At 42.7% G+C, this 14,618-nt stretch overlaps 1 protein-coding gene and 1 long non-coding RNA gene across 4 annotated transcripts; one reads left to right on the top strand and one right to left on the bottom strand.

Moving 5' to 3' along the window:
- Positions 1 to 304: 304 nt before the first annotated feature.
- Positions 305 to 4,810, top strand: LOC125540192 (uncharacterized). 3 transcript variants are annotated; one of them, XR_015617601.1, is made up of 5 exons: positions 305 to 1,041; positions 2,713 to 2,862; positions 3,003 to 3,214; positions 3,521 to 3,633; positions 4,463 to 4,810. It is a non-coding gene; the product is annotated as an uncharacterized LOC125540192 (long non-coding RNA). The 3 variants fall into 3 exon arrangements; XR_015617600.1 differs by having other exon boundaries at positions 310 to 1,041; positions 3,521 to 3,595; XR_015617599.1 differs by having other exon boundaries at positions 317 to 1,041; positions 3,521 to 4,810.
- A 2,081-nt stretch (positions 4,811 to 6,891) lies between these two features.
- LOC125540191 (uncharacterized) lies at positions 6,892 to 11,061 on the bottom strand. Its single transcript, XM_048703774.2, has 5 exons — positions 10,528 to 11,061; positions 10,022 to 10,183; positions 9,675 to 9,718; positions 9,522 to 9,553; positions 6,892 to 7,286 (listed from the first exon to the last, which is right to left on the bottom strand). The coding sequence occupies exons 1-5, from the start codon at positions 10,946 to 10,948 to the stop codon at positions 7,082 to 7,084; spliced, it is 864 nt and encodes a 287-aa protein (XP_048559731.2). The 5' UTR covers positions 10,949 to 11,061; the 3' UTR covers positions 6,892 to 7,081.
- Between the last annotated feature and the right edge of the window lie 3,557 nt (positions 11,062 to 14,618).

The following is a 14,618-nucleotide window of genomic DNA, read 5'->3' as shown; positions in this document are numbered from 1 at the left end:
GTATCAAGTTGCAAGATAATTCAGCAAAGTGAATTAATATTTTGCGAGAGAAAATTAATCTCAATCACAATGAGATTGTTTTGCGAGAAAAGAAAATTCTGAATCGCAAACTAGTACCGTAGAGGTACTGAAATTATCTTTGCAAGAGATGAAAAATCTCAATTGCAAATAAACATAATTAATCTCAACACATAATAAACATGGAAATATATTACATCAACTTAAGATCTGGAATACCTGGGTACTCAACAGAAAACAGTACTAAAATATATGTACTGATTTTAACAAGAATGAAATCACTGTTAAGAGTGTGTTGGAACACTAGTAATCTGCTATTGTGCTCAATTAGAGGAGTAAGTACTCATGAAGTAGTAAATAAAGCAACGCCTGCCGGTTGCTTAAATTTCCACCGCATGCACATGGCCAGGCAAGCGAGGAAGTCCAGACTCCAGTCGATCGAAAAGATAAAGAGAGAGAAAGGGAAAGAAATCCCAGCAACTCCATCCCCAATTAAAAACAATAAGGTATGCATCAAAAGCGATCCCTCGCGCTAGACACGTCATCACAGGTACGATAGCAATTGGGTGGGAGAGAGAGGGGAAAAGGACTCCTCCCGCGCGCCCCGACTCCTCTCGTCCCTCGCCGCCGCCTCCTCCTCCTCCATCCTCTCGTCCCTCGTCACCGCTTCCTCCTCCTCCATTCTCTCGCGCCAGTCATGCCCCCCCCCCCCCCCCCCCTCTCCCGCATCTCGTCTATCCCCGTCCCTGGGATCCGGGGTGTGCGGGCGCGGAGGCGTGCTTCCGCGGCGGCAGCAGGAACCTACAAGCAAAGGGCGACGGCGGCGGCGCTTGATTCAATCTGCAAGAGAGAGAGAAGATGAGAAGGAGAAGAAGGAAGGAGAGGAGGGAGAAAGAGAGAGGAAATAGGAGAGGGAGAGGGTCAGTTCGGTGGTGCGGCGTGCGGTGGTCTCAGCGGGTGGGCGACGCCACGCAGCTCCTGTGCCTTAACCCTCTCCTTGCCGGCACAACAAGAGTAGTTCAGGTTTGCCTCCAGCTCACCCCCCCCCCCCCCCCCCCCCTCCACCTCTCTGAGTTAGTTTAGTTCTCATTTGCCTTTTCTCGCAAAAAAATGGATGTATGGAATCTGAGATCTGGACCTCATGTTCACTGATTTTGGACCCAAGTTTTGTTGAGAGAGCCGCTAGTGGTTTCTTTGGTCCGGGACGTCAGGTTACAAATAGCAGGGATGTGCGGAAGGTACCTATCACACTAATTATCTTCAAATTGGAAGTTCTGGTCAGTGCAGGGTATTATCACCTCATGCCATTGTCCATTGTACTCTTATAGTTCAGATTTCATTTCTAATGCCCTTTGTGTGGAGCTACTTTTCTGTTGATTTTCATATTTCCTGATTAGCACATATGTCATGACACATCTTTTACTACCGCAGGTCGTTAGATTTAGTTTGTCTGAAGTATCATAGAATCTTGTCCCTTCTTAATCTAGATGGCTGATGCTCTTTCACACGCTTGTTTCCCTTAAATCTGATCTTTGGATTGATTTCACCAAAAGCAATTAATGGGCAGGTCTGTTCAATGTTGAAATCATCCAGAAAATTTTACTCTTTATTTTGCATTTTGTGGCTTCTTAATTAGGCAAACTGTCCTTCAGCAACGGGAGCTTGCACTTAATATGGGATACTCCAAATCCAAATGAGCACACTATTATAGCGAAGACCATCTCAGGATTAGATGACTTCACAAAAGTAATTGGCCAGTACAGAGGAATTGTTCCACAAATTCATTTGGTTCGCTGGCTAGTGTATAATCAATTTTCTGTAGCCCTCAAATAAAACATGCTAACAATCATTTTGTATAGATTAATGAGTTTATTTTGAGGAGCGCCATGCCATCTTTCTCGCGTCGGCGATCATCTCCCTGTGCCTTCCCATAGTGATGCTTAGCCGCTGTCTGTCTATAGTGTTCCACCAGTGGTGAGAGCAGGAAGGAAGAGGAGGCAGAAAGGGAGATGGGTAGGGAAAGAACAAAGGATGCTATGTAGTCTCTTTGATGTGATGCCACAATTTTCTTTTTTCTTTTGCTATTAAGTAAAGGTTGTGTGCTCTCTTTGGATCTCATGCCACCATTTTTTGCTACCAAGTAGTGATGCTTGCATAGTTTCCTTATGTCATATATGACCTTTTGCTTTATTGTATTATTTAGTTCATGTAAGGTGCAGATTTCCAGAAATACCAAGGATTGGGAGATGCATATTTAGCCCAAAAACTGTTATCTACACACCATTTAACTTTTTTCCGCTTCTAGGAGATGATGTTGTTCTGAACATATTGATCGCATTATGTAATTGTACTCTGCTTTTCTGCGGATGACATCACCTCGTTATAAGTTAAATTTTGGCAAAATATGCTAATTATTAATGTGCTCTGTACTTTGTGTTTCACAAACTGTTATGCACATCAACCCTTTTTTGCTCAGTCAAATGTAAGCTATGGTAGCAGCTAAAACTATCTAGCTTTTAGCTCAGTTTACTTTCTGATTGCATAATTAATATTTCCATTACATGACTGACTAGGTTCTCAACTAATCTATGCTTCTAATAAAAATGGAAAAAATACTCACATTCTGGTTGTTTTTAATTTACTGGTTTTTAAAAATTCATGCATTTCTTGATTCCTTGGAACTCATTGACATAGTTGTAGCGCCATATAAAGAAATTGTGGGAGCGGGACGGGGGATCTGCTCCGGGTGGTGCGGGACACACTGCTATCGCTCGTGCAGCAGAACAGCAGGCCGCAACGACTCGTCTGGAGAGAGCAGCGTCGACCTGATCTTGTGGAGGGCAGGTAAATTCTTTCTGTTCTTTATCTTTTCCCCGTTCTTGCTACTACGATCTGGCAGTTAGAGTCTATTGTTTGTAACATCGACAAACAATCTCAGGATTTGGCACAGATTGGATCTTCACAGTCTATAATCTTTGATACAGAGTCGAACCAGAACATGTATCAAGGGACCATGACATATCTAGCATCGGTATCTGAAGATGGCAAGATCTGGTCATGGCATCTGACTTTTGACAAGTCAGTATCTTCCAAGATAATTTATCCCGCTAGGCCTCTTCGCGTGGTTCGTGCAGCGCTGGGCCATGCCATTCTCCAATTGGGTGCCCCTCGTGGCCGTCGCTGGGCGACCATTCAGGTAGCTGTTGTTTTTTTCTCCTGTGTTGGTCAGATCATGAATGGGTTCATAGCTCGTTTGATGCCATCTTATTTTCAGCATAGCATGTATAATGTCTCGGGCATTCACATGATACTTTGTAATTTCTGAAAGAGAAACAGAGTGTGAACTATAGCTTTTTATTCATCGGGCAATTCTGATCTGTTTTTTTCGTTACATGCTAATAATGATTTTGAATGTGAGATTAGCAGCAAACAGCATTTTATATGGGTCCCCAATGGTTTTGTTTGTCTTCTTGGTTCTCACCCTTTTGTATCCTTGATGCAGTATGGGAGGTTTAAACAGAAGATGGTTGTATAAGATTTGAACAAAAGATGGAAGCACCTTATACTGAACACAACAGTATGTGATGTTCCCTTTCTCACGAAGTCCACTGCATAGTTGAGTGTCATTCCTCATGCCATTGTCCATAATCTACATAATCATGTTCTGTTCATACTACTTAACAGCAACACTTTAGTCGTCTTACAAATACCAATTTTGTTCCCTTTCTCACTGTATACTAGATAGATCAAGACCTGGGCTATTGTTATTTTTCTCCTGCCACTTTGGAAGTTTTTAACTTAATCTTTTCTAGCTTACTATATGACCTGTGTTGTTGTTATCTTGCTTACTATATGAACTTTGGTACAAGATATTTTCATTTGTTTGTTCTCTGTTCATACACTAGGTTGTACAAACTCAAAATAGTGAATTGGAGATCAGAAATATTGACTTATGTTTGCTCTTTCATCAGCCATTTATTTCATGTTATTCTACAAATGTTCTTTACCACATGAAGATTTCACAATGGATTGTTTACTAGCTCGGTTTTGTTCTGTAACATAAGTTACATGACACTGAAACATGCATAGCCGACATAGTTCCTTTTCATGTATAATTGTTTCTTTTGTTCAGTGGATGCATCATTACTAAATCTTGACATTTGTGCATATCTATCTAGCCTAACACACGTGTGCTACATACTGCCATGAGTTTCAAAAATTAATTGTTCCTGGAGATATTCCAAATTTGATTATATATGCCTATTTGATGACCAACTTCCTTCTAAGAAAAAAACCCAGCATCTATCTCAGTTACTTCCCTTTTATGTATAATAGGTATTTTCATTTAGTGCATGCTTGATTAGTAAAACTTTACATTTACACATATATATCTTACCTAAAACATGACTACTATAATCCTGATTTTTCTATGGGCATTGAATAGTGAGCGACGGAGCCTGCATATCATGAGGTCGAGGACTACGATCGACATGGATAGGGCTCGTCATGCGGCGCCGTCCTCCTGACCTCCTTCCCATCATAGCCTTATGGGAATTGGCTTACGAAGTGATTCTATACTTTAAATTATATCCTTTCTTAATATATGTGCTTGTCCATTCAGGTTTATCTTCGCTTGGAATTGGTGGAAGCGATTTTATCCCCAATTTTTTTTCTCTATGTTCTGATTTGTAAGCAACAAAAGTGGTGTCAATAATATGTGATACTTGTGCATTTCAAGCTTCAGGCAGGACTTCCTTTTCACAACAATAGATGAAAATGCTCCTATTGTACCTCCGCTTTTGTGTTGCATGTGTTGCTTTTGAACCATTGTCATTTATGTCGCCAGTCATGTAAACTATAAGGACATATTAATATCTATGACCCGTAAGGCTGATTCATGGTATGAGTGTGTTGCATTACCACTGTTCTCTTATTACCGACCATGTAATAACATTGTGAACTACACCCAACAATGTGAAATGGGCGCCTACCACCTGGCACCGTCCAACTTTGTCTGCGTCACCGGGTGACGCTCCAACCACTAGTCCTCACAAGACTGAAACAGGTAGAGACTCCCACGGCTGGCCGACCGGCCGCATCATTAGAGAGCGAAGAGGCTCTTGTCGTCGGGGCCAAGGGCCACGGCCGCATCGAGCCCTAAGGCCGATGCATCGCACGGGAGGGAGCCGCGCACCGCATCCATCGCCATTGACAGCCACGCCGGGGACGGAGGCGTGCTCCGAGCGGCGCAGCGGTGGAGAAGGCGAGACCGGCCGGTGACCAAGTCCCGGCGCGGCGGGGGCGGAGGAGGCACAGCCTGGCGCGGGCAGCGGCCGGCCACTGCCTGGCGCGGGCATAGCACGGTGCACTGCCGGTCGCGGGGCGCGGCGCAACAGGGACGAAGCCGCTGGAGCCGGCTTGGTCCAGCGGGGACTGAAGCCAGGCGATGCCACTTGCGATGGATGCCTTCGTCCGCCGTCCAGTGTCAAGGCAAGATTATGTTCGTGGTAAAGCAATTTTCTGAATCCATGAAGAAAATTGGAAAAGTAGCACCTTGTTCCTCTGTAGCAATTAGATGAAGTTGGTACGCCAATTTACGTGGTGCTTGACTTGAGTCTCCGATTCTCTTCTTCGTGATTCTTCTGTACTCTGTCTTGCCGTGAACAGGTCGTTGGCCGATGCGGAACGGGGCGCTGTGCCGTGAACAGGTTGTGGCCATGTACGGCGCGAGGCTGCCGCTCGGAAGTGCTTCCGCCGGGCCGAGAGCCACTGCGGTAGCGGGCGTCACCACGGCGAACCAAGGGCTGTAGCCGTCGAACTCGCAGGCGATGCAGTAGCCAGGAACCGTCGCGTCGATGGAATTGCTCCGCTGGGAGCGTGCTGATAACGTATTGAAATAAAGATCGAGAGATAATAAAATGAATCAAGTAGTCTTTATCGATAGTGTTGGATCCTCTATATACAACATGTACAGAAGACGACGGTTCCAAGAGCCGACGCTCCAGGGAGAAACCGTTGCGACGGTTCCCACGTCGTGCGATTACATGCACGGAGAGAGCGGGGATCATCCCCTAATTAGGGCATGTATAATAATGCTGTCTTAGAAGTGTCATGTAGGATAGATGATAAGGTGAAGGAGAAAGAACTCGTAAGAAAAAGTTTGTCTTCTTTTATTTAAGAGAAGACAAGAGATGATCTCTTAGCACAATATGTCTCACCATATTTTTAGAAATAATTAATTATTAAAGATAAGGCTAAGACATGATCCATTGTAAACGTCTTTTTTTGTCATATCTAAATTACATGCAAGACTTAATGTAAGACTATCTTATCAACTATTGTACATGCCCTTAGCAATGAGTTAATTATTGTTAACAATACGGATGACAGTTTTCGGACGATGCTGCGTGTACGGGTAGGAGCAAGCATTGCCACCATAAAGTCGGGCACAGACTAGTCTCGAAGAAGAAAACCCCATCTTCGGTGAAGAACAACTTTCAACATAAACACGATGGCTCCCAGGATCTGCATCTGCGCTGAGTAAAAAAATAAAAACAAATACTAGAAAATTTCAAATAATTCCTTCTTTTTTGGTATTGTAGATAATTTGGTGCGTGATGTCCGTCCCAAATTTTAAATCAGAGTCCGTCCCAAATTTTAAATCAGACATTTGAGTAGCTCTCGGCAAAGAAGACAAATTTAGGGTTCTGACTCAATTTGTCTTTTTTGCTAAGAGCTACTCAAATATCCAAATGCTTTGAAATTTGGAGCGCACCTCACGCACCAAATTATCTACCTTCCATTAAAAAATTGGATTTTCTTTTGAATTTTAATGAATTGTTTCTTGACCGGGTGCAGATGAGCCCGGGCTCAGAATTGGATATTGGGATGTGATTAACCAACTTCGTTGAAACCTTGTCAACAAAAAGAAGCTCCAGCATTCCATGGAAATGCAGAACAGGTTCTCCAGAACCAGAAGCGTACACCGTGAGCCTACTACCATAACTATATATGCCTAGACACAGGAAGAAAAGTTCGAGCAGAGCACCCTATTTGCATCTCCCTACTGCCGCTTTCTATTCCTTCTTTTTATCGAGACTGGCTTCTTATTTCCTCCAAAGATATCAAGAAAGGTATGCTTCAGCACCTTCATCAGGCCTCCTTTCGTCTGCATCCATCTATAGATTGCAAGCCAGTAGAGTCTGCCATGCTTCACACCGACGGTCGCCTCATAGGCCATAATGAAATACATGTAAATATTGAGCGCCCTGAGATCCAAACAGATATTTGTGAGTACATATGACAGAAGCAAAGGGGAATAATGTTCAGACAGGCATGCAAGATAAAAATAAAAAAAATAAAAGCAACAAATAGTTTGCTTCATGTCAGGTCAAGACTTTGCTGAAAGCGGAGTGCCTTGACCAAAATTCCAGTGGTTCATACCCACTCAGCTACAAAATCCAGTAGCTAGATTAGTTGTGTGCAGTAACCAAATGCATCCATCAATTCAGCAGCCAGTTCATTGGACAAATGGTGCTCTACATTATGTTCCATATGCATGTCTACCTAAAACACACAAAATATCTGTGCATACTCTATCCCTCTATCCGATCCAAATGGTAAAGAAGGTACTGTATTCAGGAACTGGAAACAACAATAAGAAACACCCAAAAATTAAAGATCAGTGCATGAATTTAACATCCATGCATACTCTATCCAATCCAAATGGTAAAGAAGGTACTGTATTCAGGAAGTAGAAACAATAAGAAACACACAAAAGTTAAAGATGAGTGTCTTCTGGGATGCGAGCACCCCAAATAGTACATTTGCACTCTGATGCAGCACAGGATTAAACCAAGATTTAGGAAGAGCTGCTTAGATGGATTTCTTTTTTGCCTCCTTGAGGTTTATTTCCTGAGGGGTTAGCCCTTTTCCTTTCTTTTTTTTCTCTTTTGTACAGCTCTTAGTTTGTTTTTGATTACCCCTGGTGATCTGTGTACTTTGTAATCTCTTTTCTGATTAATAAAGCTTTAAACACTGTGGGGGTTTTCCCTACAGTTCAGAGTCAAAAAAAAATAGTACATTTGTCATGTGCAAAAAATACGTTAATGTATTTATATGTACAAAAAACGTGAAAGCGCATGATATGTCATTTGCAAAAAATAGAAGACAAGCAGTTATATAACAAAAATGATGTGCTTATTTTCCCTTTACCAGTGGACATATAACAAAAATGATGTGCTTATTATATTTCATGAACTTTGTTATGTGGTATCTTGATTCCTTATGAACAAGGATTAAAAAAGCGAGCTTATGCGCCGAACGCAGCACTTCAGCCGAGTGCGGTTAAATAAGTGTGTGGCATGCCTAGGCATAGCACCTTTCTGCTAGTCAGGAGATTAGGTGTGTGGTACAGCACTAGGCATGAGCATGGGAGCAATAGGAAGCAAGAAAAGGAAGCGGCAGGAGGCAGATAGGGGGCAGGAAAGAGGAAATAGAGCAAGCAGGGGCATCGGGTTAGGTTTAGACTCACTCCCTTGAGCCGCCTGCGCCGGATCAGAAACTCTTCCTTGTCACACCACTAACCTCAACCTTGAGCTCCTCCTTGTCACACCGTCTGTCACTCAGAGCTCCTCTTCACATCCCTAAGCTTGACATCGAGCTCCTTCTCCTCACGTCACCGGCTGCCCGCCCTCGATATACTCCACGTGTCACCGCGCGCTCCTAACCTCCTTCTCAGTTCGTTCTCATGTTGGTATTTCTTCAGGCAGGTGAGCTCCTGGTTTCTTTACCGGTCTCCCCACGATTTTGTGCTGCTGCTGTACTCTGCCTAGGCATATAGGTTCCTCTCCCGGTCTTCCCTTGATTTCTTTAGGCAGGTCAGCTCCTGCTGTACTTCCCGTGCAATGTCCGCATGGAATGCCTAGGCGCACCTAAACACCACTCAAGCGAGCTAGGCGTGAGGAGAAGCCAAAATGCACGAATAGTGCTCTTTTTCCTTGCTTATTAAACTTTTTTATGTGTACAAACTTGCAAAGGTCCTCATATGAAATGGCCATCATATTTCACTTTTGGGATCAGCCATCACTTAGCCATTGTCTCAAACTCAATTTATGCTCTACATAAAACCATGCAATTTTGAATGTATATGTATCCTCGTTGTTCAGTGTTACAAGTTTGCAGCATTACACTATCATTCAGATTGGCCTCCAGAAATTAGTATCAGATCTTAGCAGATAAAAGGTCCATGCACCTTGTTTCGATTTCAACGGCATTGAGTAATTATAATTAAAGAACAGGAAAACATAGGCATTGATTAGTAAATTTTATAGAACAAGGAAACTGGAAAAGTATGCCAACCATGAATCAATTGGTACTTTTTTGTTTCTTCTAGAACAGGCACCAATGGGGACTTGCAATTAAAGAATCACGACCAAAATATGAAGCATAATAAAAATGATATTTCTCTCTATATAATCAAAGTCTTATGCTGCAACACTTACCAGATCAATTCCACAAGAAAGCGGTAGAAACCCTATCACCAGGCAAGAAAAGCATACAAAGATTAATTACTGAAGCATATAACTGCACAAACTTCCTCAAGAAGGGACTATGAGGATCATGTTGAGCCATATTGTAGGTGGAAAATATCATACCTGAAATGCACTGTTATCCTTGAAAGACAAAATAAGTAGAAGAACTGCGGCAAAAAGAAACAAGAAAAAGAATCATATCAGCATAAGTGAAAAACTACCACAGGAAACCAAGTACTTCCTCCATCCGAAAATGTAGGTTCTATTTGGATTGGTTTAAGTACCAATTTAAGAAAGTTTGACTTAAGCACAATCTAAACCGAACTTAGATTTTGAGATGGAGGGGGTACAATAAGCAAATACATAGCCAAACCATGCATTTTATCCTATGTGCATACTACTGCATATTTGGGGGAATACAGTAACTCGAGACACAAAAAATGTAGGGTAAACTTAAATCTTCAACTCACCTAGCTGTATCCGTGCACATATGCTAAATGACCTGCCATCTTTTTGCAACTGTGCAGATAAAACACTTAGCTTGTAGAACACATACCCAAGAACAATGTCCATGAAAAGGGTAGGTGTCGTTTTGCAGAGTTGGCAAAACGCAGCAAGAACTAGCAAAGCACCTGCATGTACCATAAAACATCTTTAGTAACTTATAAACCATATTACTTCAGCTCATCTTGAGTAGCACCATCAGTACCTTATAGACGACCAGACACCGTACACAATTTTCCGATGGAGGATTGCAGTCTAAACTAAAACATACTACTATCATGCATGATATTCAGTGTTAGTAAATGGGCTTAAATCGTCACTATATACATTACAATTTTGTTGTCTATACAGGGCCAAGCACTGCCTACAATTTTCCGATCTAGAATTGCGATCTAAACTAAAAGACGGCAGATCGTTAACAATATAATGATATTCAGTATTAGTGAACCGAGTAAGATTAACCCTTTTATACCTGAGAGAGTGCCGACATGGAAGCTGCGGCAGCGGAACAAGTTGCCGGCGGCCATGATCTCGCGCAGCGTGAGGATGATGGATTCGAGCGGGCCAGCGACCAGGGCATGCCATATAGCATCTAGTTCTTTCCTGCCCTGCCCAACTGGAATAAAATCGGCAAGAGGAAAAAACTCGGCGTCTTCTTCGAGCAGCGCCTGGCCCCACCAAGGGCCAGGCGGCATGGATTCCGAGTCTGAGTCGAAGTTGTGAGCGTAGCTCCAGGGAGTAGGGGCGCTGCAGTACAGCTTCGAGCCGGTTCCATCGGTACGGCTGTCGCGGCCGAGGAAACCGGCGCTGCGCGCCCATAGGGATGGCCTAACGGCGCCGGCGGCGCAGCCGCACCGGAGAAAACACGAGATGCTGGCTGACTTTATTGCCATGCTTCGAGATTTTAGGATTTTGAGGATTGGATTCAGATTGATTCGGCCGGAGGGAGGGGAGGGCAAAGGCAAAGGGGGCGGCGAGGGAGGAGAGGCATGGAAGAGGGGGTCGCTCGCTCACACACGGTCGCTCACCTGGGTCTTTCCACGGCCTGCGACCTGGCTGGACCGGCCCAGCGAAGGGGCCCTGTAGCGAGAACAGAGGAGCACGCTAAGTGGACCGGCCCAGTACTATTAGTTCGCCAACTTCGTTCCTTTTTACTTTTCCTTTTCTTATTTTCAGACATTCTAGAAAATCATTTCGTTAATTTAATTTAACAAATAAAAAATGCTCTCTACGATTATATAAAATCTTTAAATGGTGTAAAAAATTAGTTACCTCAATATTTTTACAATGTTGATAGCATTCAAAGAAATGCTCGTGACATTTAAAAAATGTTCACACATTTCAACAAAATTTACATGACATTTAAATAAATATATATATATAATGTAAAAAATCTTTGTGTAAATCGTAAAAAAGTGTTTTGTAAAATTCAAATAAAATGTACATTATAGTGGAAAAGGTGTTCATGAGTTTTAGAAATATTTTCATGAAATTTGTAAAAATGATTATGGAATGTAAACGAAAATGTCCGTATAGTTAAAAAATTGCATCAGACAAAAAAAATGTTTTAATGTGTGCTAGAAAAAACTTTAACATGAATTCAAAAAATGTTTTAAAACATTATTTCGAAAAAATAACATGTATTTGATTTTTTTTAAGTATGCCAAAACCTTGAGGTAAATAATTGGTGCTTGCTTAGTAAATGGTTATATAGCTTTCTGCGGAGGACGAGAGTATGTGGATACAATTATCGAGTAACAAGTATCTGCAATCCAAGACCCTCGCACAAGTAATGTTTGTAGCCAAGTGGTTCACCTTTTTGGAAGGGGCTGATGGAAACAAAGGTTGCCTTTTTCAACAGGACCAAATTCATTGTAGGGAACGGTAGTACAACTAGGTTTTTGGAATATACATATCTAGGGGACGCGCCAGTGGCCACACAATATCCAACCCTTTTGTAAACGTAAAGAGGCTTTTGTAAGTATAATTCTACGATCGGTTCCCTTCATTCAGTTCATGATATCCCTAGTGGGGGGTGATGGGACAGATGGCTACATCTTGTCCGCATGTTGATGGATGTTAACATTTCTGATGAGCCAGATACACTACACTGGAAATTATCGATGTCAGGGGTATTATCAGTGAAATCTATGTATATAGATTTGTTAAACTCTGGTCCAATCCCAAAGTCGCTACACTTTTAAAAAATTAAGGTGCCTTCGAAAAAAGTCTTTATGTGGTTTGTTTCACAAGGGGATTGGTCTGTCAGTCAGGAAAGCACGTCAAGTCGGTTAATAGCTCTGGTCCGGTTTCTAACTCGGTGAATTGGTATGGTCTGGAGGCCCGGCAATAACAATAGCAGACAGGTCAGTTGTTCAAGTCCGTCACCCAACCCCATCCCTTGGAAAAGAGAAGGCAGCACCGAAGAAAGGAAAGAGCGATATGGTGGTTTTTGTTGTTCCCGCGAAGCGAAGATCATTCGCTTGGCGAATGAAGTGGATCAACCTCTTTTTGGCTCGGGCCAAACACTTTTTCTCGCTTGAAATCTTTCGACGACTAGGGAGGCGTCACCCGAGGCCAATTCCAGTGGATCACTATAGAATCTTCTAGAAGCAGGTTCTCCGGGCACTATGGTAGGACGTGGATCGATCATGACGAGAATGGACTTCTCCGTCATGTAATGGTTTAGAAGAGTCACGGTCCTGTTCCCTGCCAGGATTTTTCCCTCATTTTCAGATGCAATTTTCCACCGGAAAGAGAATCCCATATTCTTTAAGCCAAGCCGCCAATCCTAGGGTCAATGCGGAACTGGAAACCATTGCTATTTGAGCAGTTAGAGAATCGAAATTCCACTCATTTAGAAATCGATCGGCGAGCGAGAGCGGAACAAGGGTTTTCATCAAAAGAAATCCAAAGCGGTTTCATTCGATTTGTTGTGGATTGGATGATGGAAAAACCAGCAAGCAGCAATCGTAGTTAGAAAAGTTGTCGTAGCGCGCCCTACGGAGTTGTACAAAGTCAACAACCGTTTTGAGGTGCAAGCATAGGCAACACAGGACTGATGACGGGGACTTCGATGCTCCCTAGGAAGGCTCCACCAGGTTGTTGAATTGTCAAAATTTGGGTCACTAAAAAGAAAACAAAAAGCCCTAAGGACCAAAAAATAAAATCCATAAGTATAAAGAGGTGGAAGGCTGGCTGTGCTTGTGCTCACCTACAGGTCTGTCCCAGCATACAGTATTGAAAAAGACTGTCTCTTACTTTTATTTGTCTGAATCAGCGTATATTAACTAATACTACTTTATACAGTCAATAATGAATTGAAAGGTCGTCTTTAATTCAAAAGTGCATAAGCAAGCAAGGAACGGAAGTGAGGTATGAATGATCAAATGTCTACGGGTGTCATTGAATATCATGGGGCGCTGTGAAACCGCCTCGCCAGATTGGTGGCTATTGCGACGAATTCGCTTTCGTCCCCGGCTTCCGTATAATCTGAGAAGATTTGTTGAAGAGTATCTCCTCCCTCACTATTTCACAATATAGATATCTTCGATGCTGTCATTTCGACATGTCCGCTTTAACCCCTCTTTCGCCTCCCAAAAAGCAAAGTTGGCTTGACGAGCGCGGATGAGGAAGCGGGAGCAATAAAACCAAGAATCTCTTTCTTTTCTTTCCAAATACTTTATGTCGTCGTGAGTGGTTGATAAACAACGATTGCAGTTTGATTTAGGGAGTCCCAACCCTGTGAAGCTTAACAGACAAAGAAAACGATAGAGACTTCCGGGTATAGGGTGACGACCTTAATGAATCAAGTATTCAGGTGGCGGAGTTTTTAGCTACATTGTGGAATCGAACCACAGAGCTAGCGCAATTGGGATTTAGAATACCATGCGTGAAACTAAAGAGGGTTTTCAGCCCTCTGCTCTACCAGCCAGAACCTAGAAGGACACTTCACACCCGACTTGACACAGCTTGCCTAACCGTTCGGCCGGAGATGTCGGATGCGAGATCTTTAGCTACTTGTATCAATTTGCCGCAGTGTGCTTAGATACAATGGGCTGGCAACTGAGGCTTGGCAGGATGGGGGAGTTAATTAAGGTCGAGGGAGTGATCTTAACTATAGATAACTCGATAAAACATAATTTGAAGGGCAGTAAATGGTGTTGTTTCTGTGATCAAAATGAATCAATCCAACATCTTTTCCAAATGCACACTAGCCAAACTACTGTGGCGCATATTGTATGTGGTATTTAGTGTCAGTCCTCCTAATACCATTGCAATTTTATTTGGGATTTGGCCAATTGGGGTGGAGTCCAAAATAGCGACCCATATTTGTGTTGGGGTGTGCGCATTACTTTGGCCTATATGGAACTGTCCGAACGATGTGATTTTTAACAGATAAAATATCACTATTCTTTTGCAGGTTATCTACAGAGCAACTGACTGGATTTGTATATGGTCATTACTCAGTCGTGCAGAAGTCAAGGAGCATATGGCTTATGAGTGTAATTGTTAGAAGACGGTAGCATGGGATACCTACAAACAATTTAGATGACGTCCAAC

Source organism: Triticum urartu, chromosome 2A, assembly GCF_056163025.1.
Source record: "Triticum urartu cultivar PI428250 chromosome 2A, HENAU_Tu73, whole genome shotgun sequence".
In the NCBI taxonomy this organism is placed as follows: Eukaryota; Viridiplantae; Streptophyta; class Magnoliopsida; order Poales; family Poaceae; genus Triticum; species Triticum urartu.
This window is presented reverse-complemented; position numbering and strand designations above follow the sequence as displayed.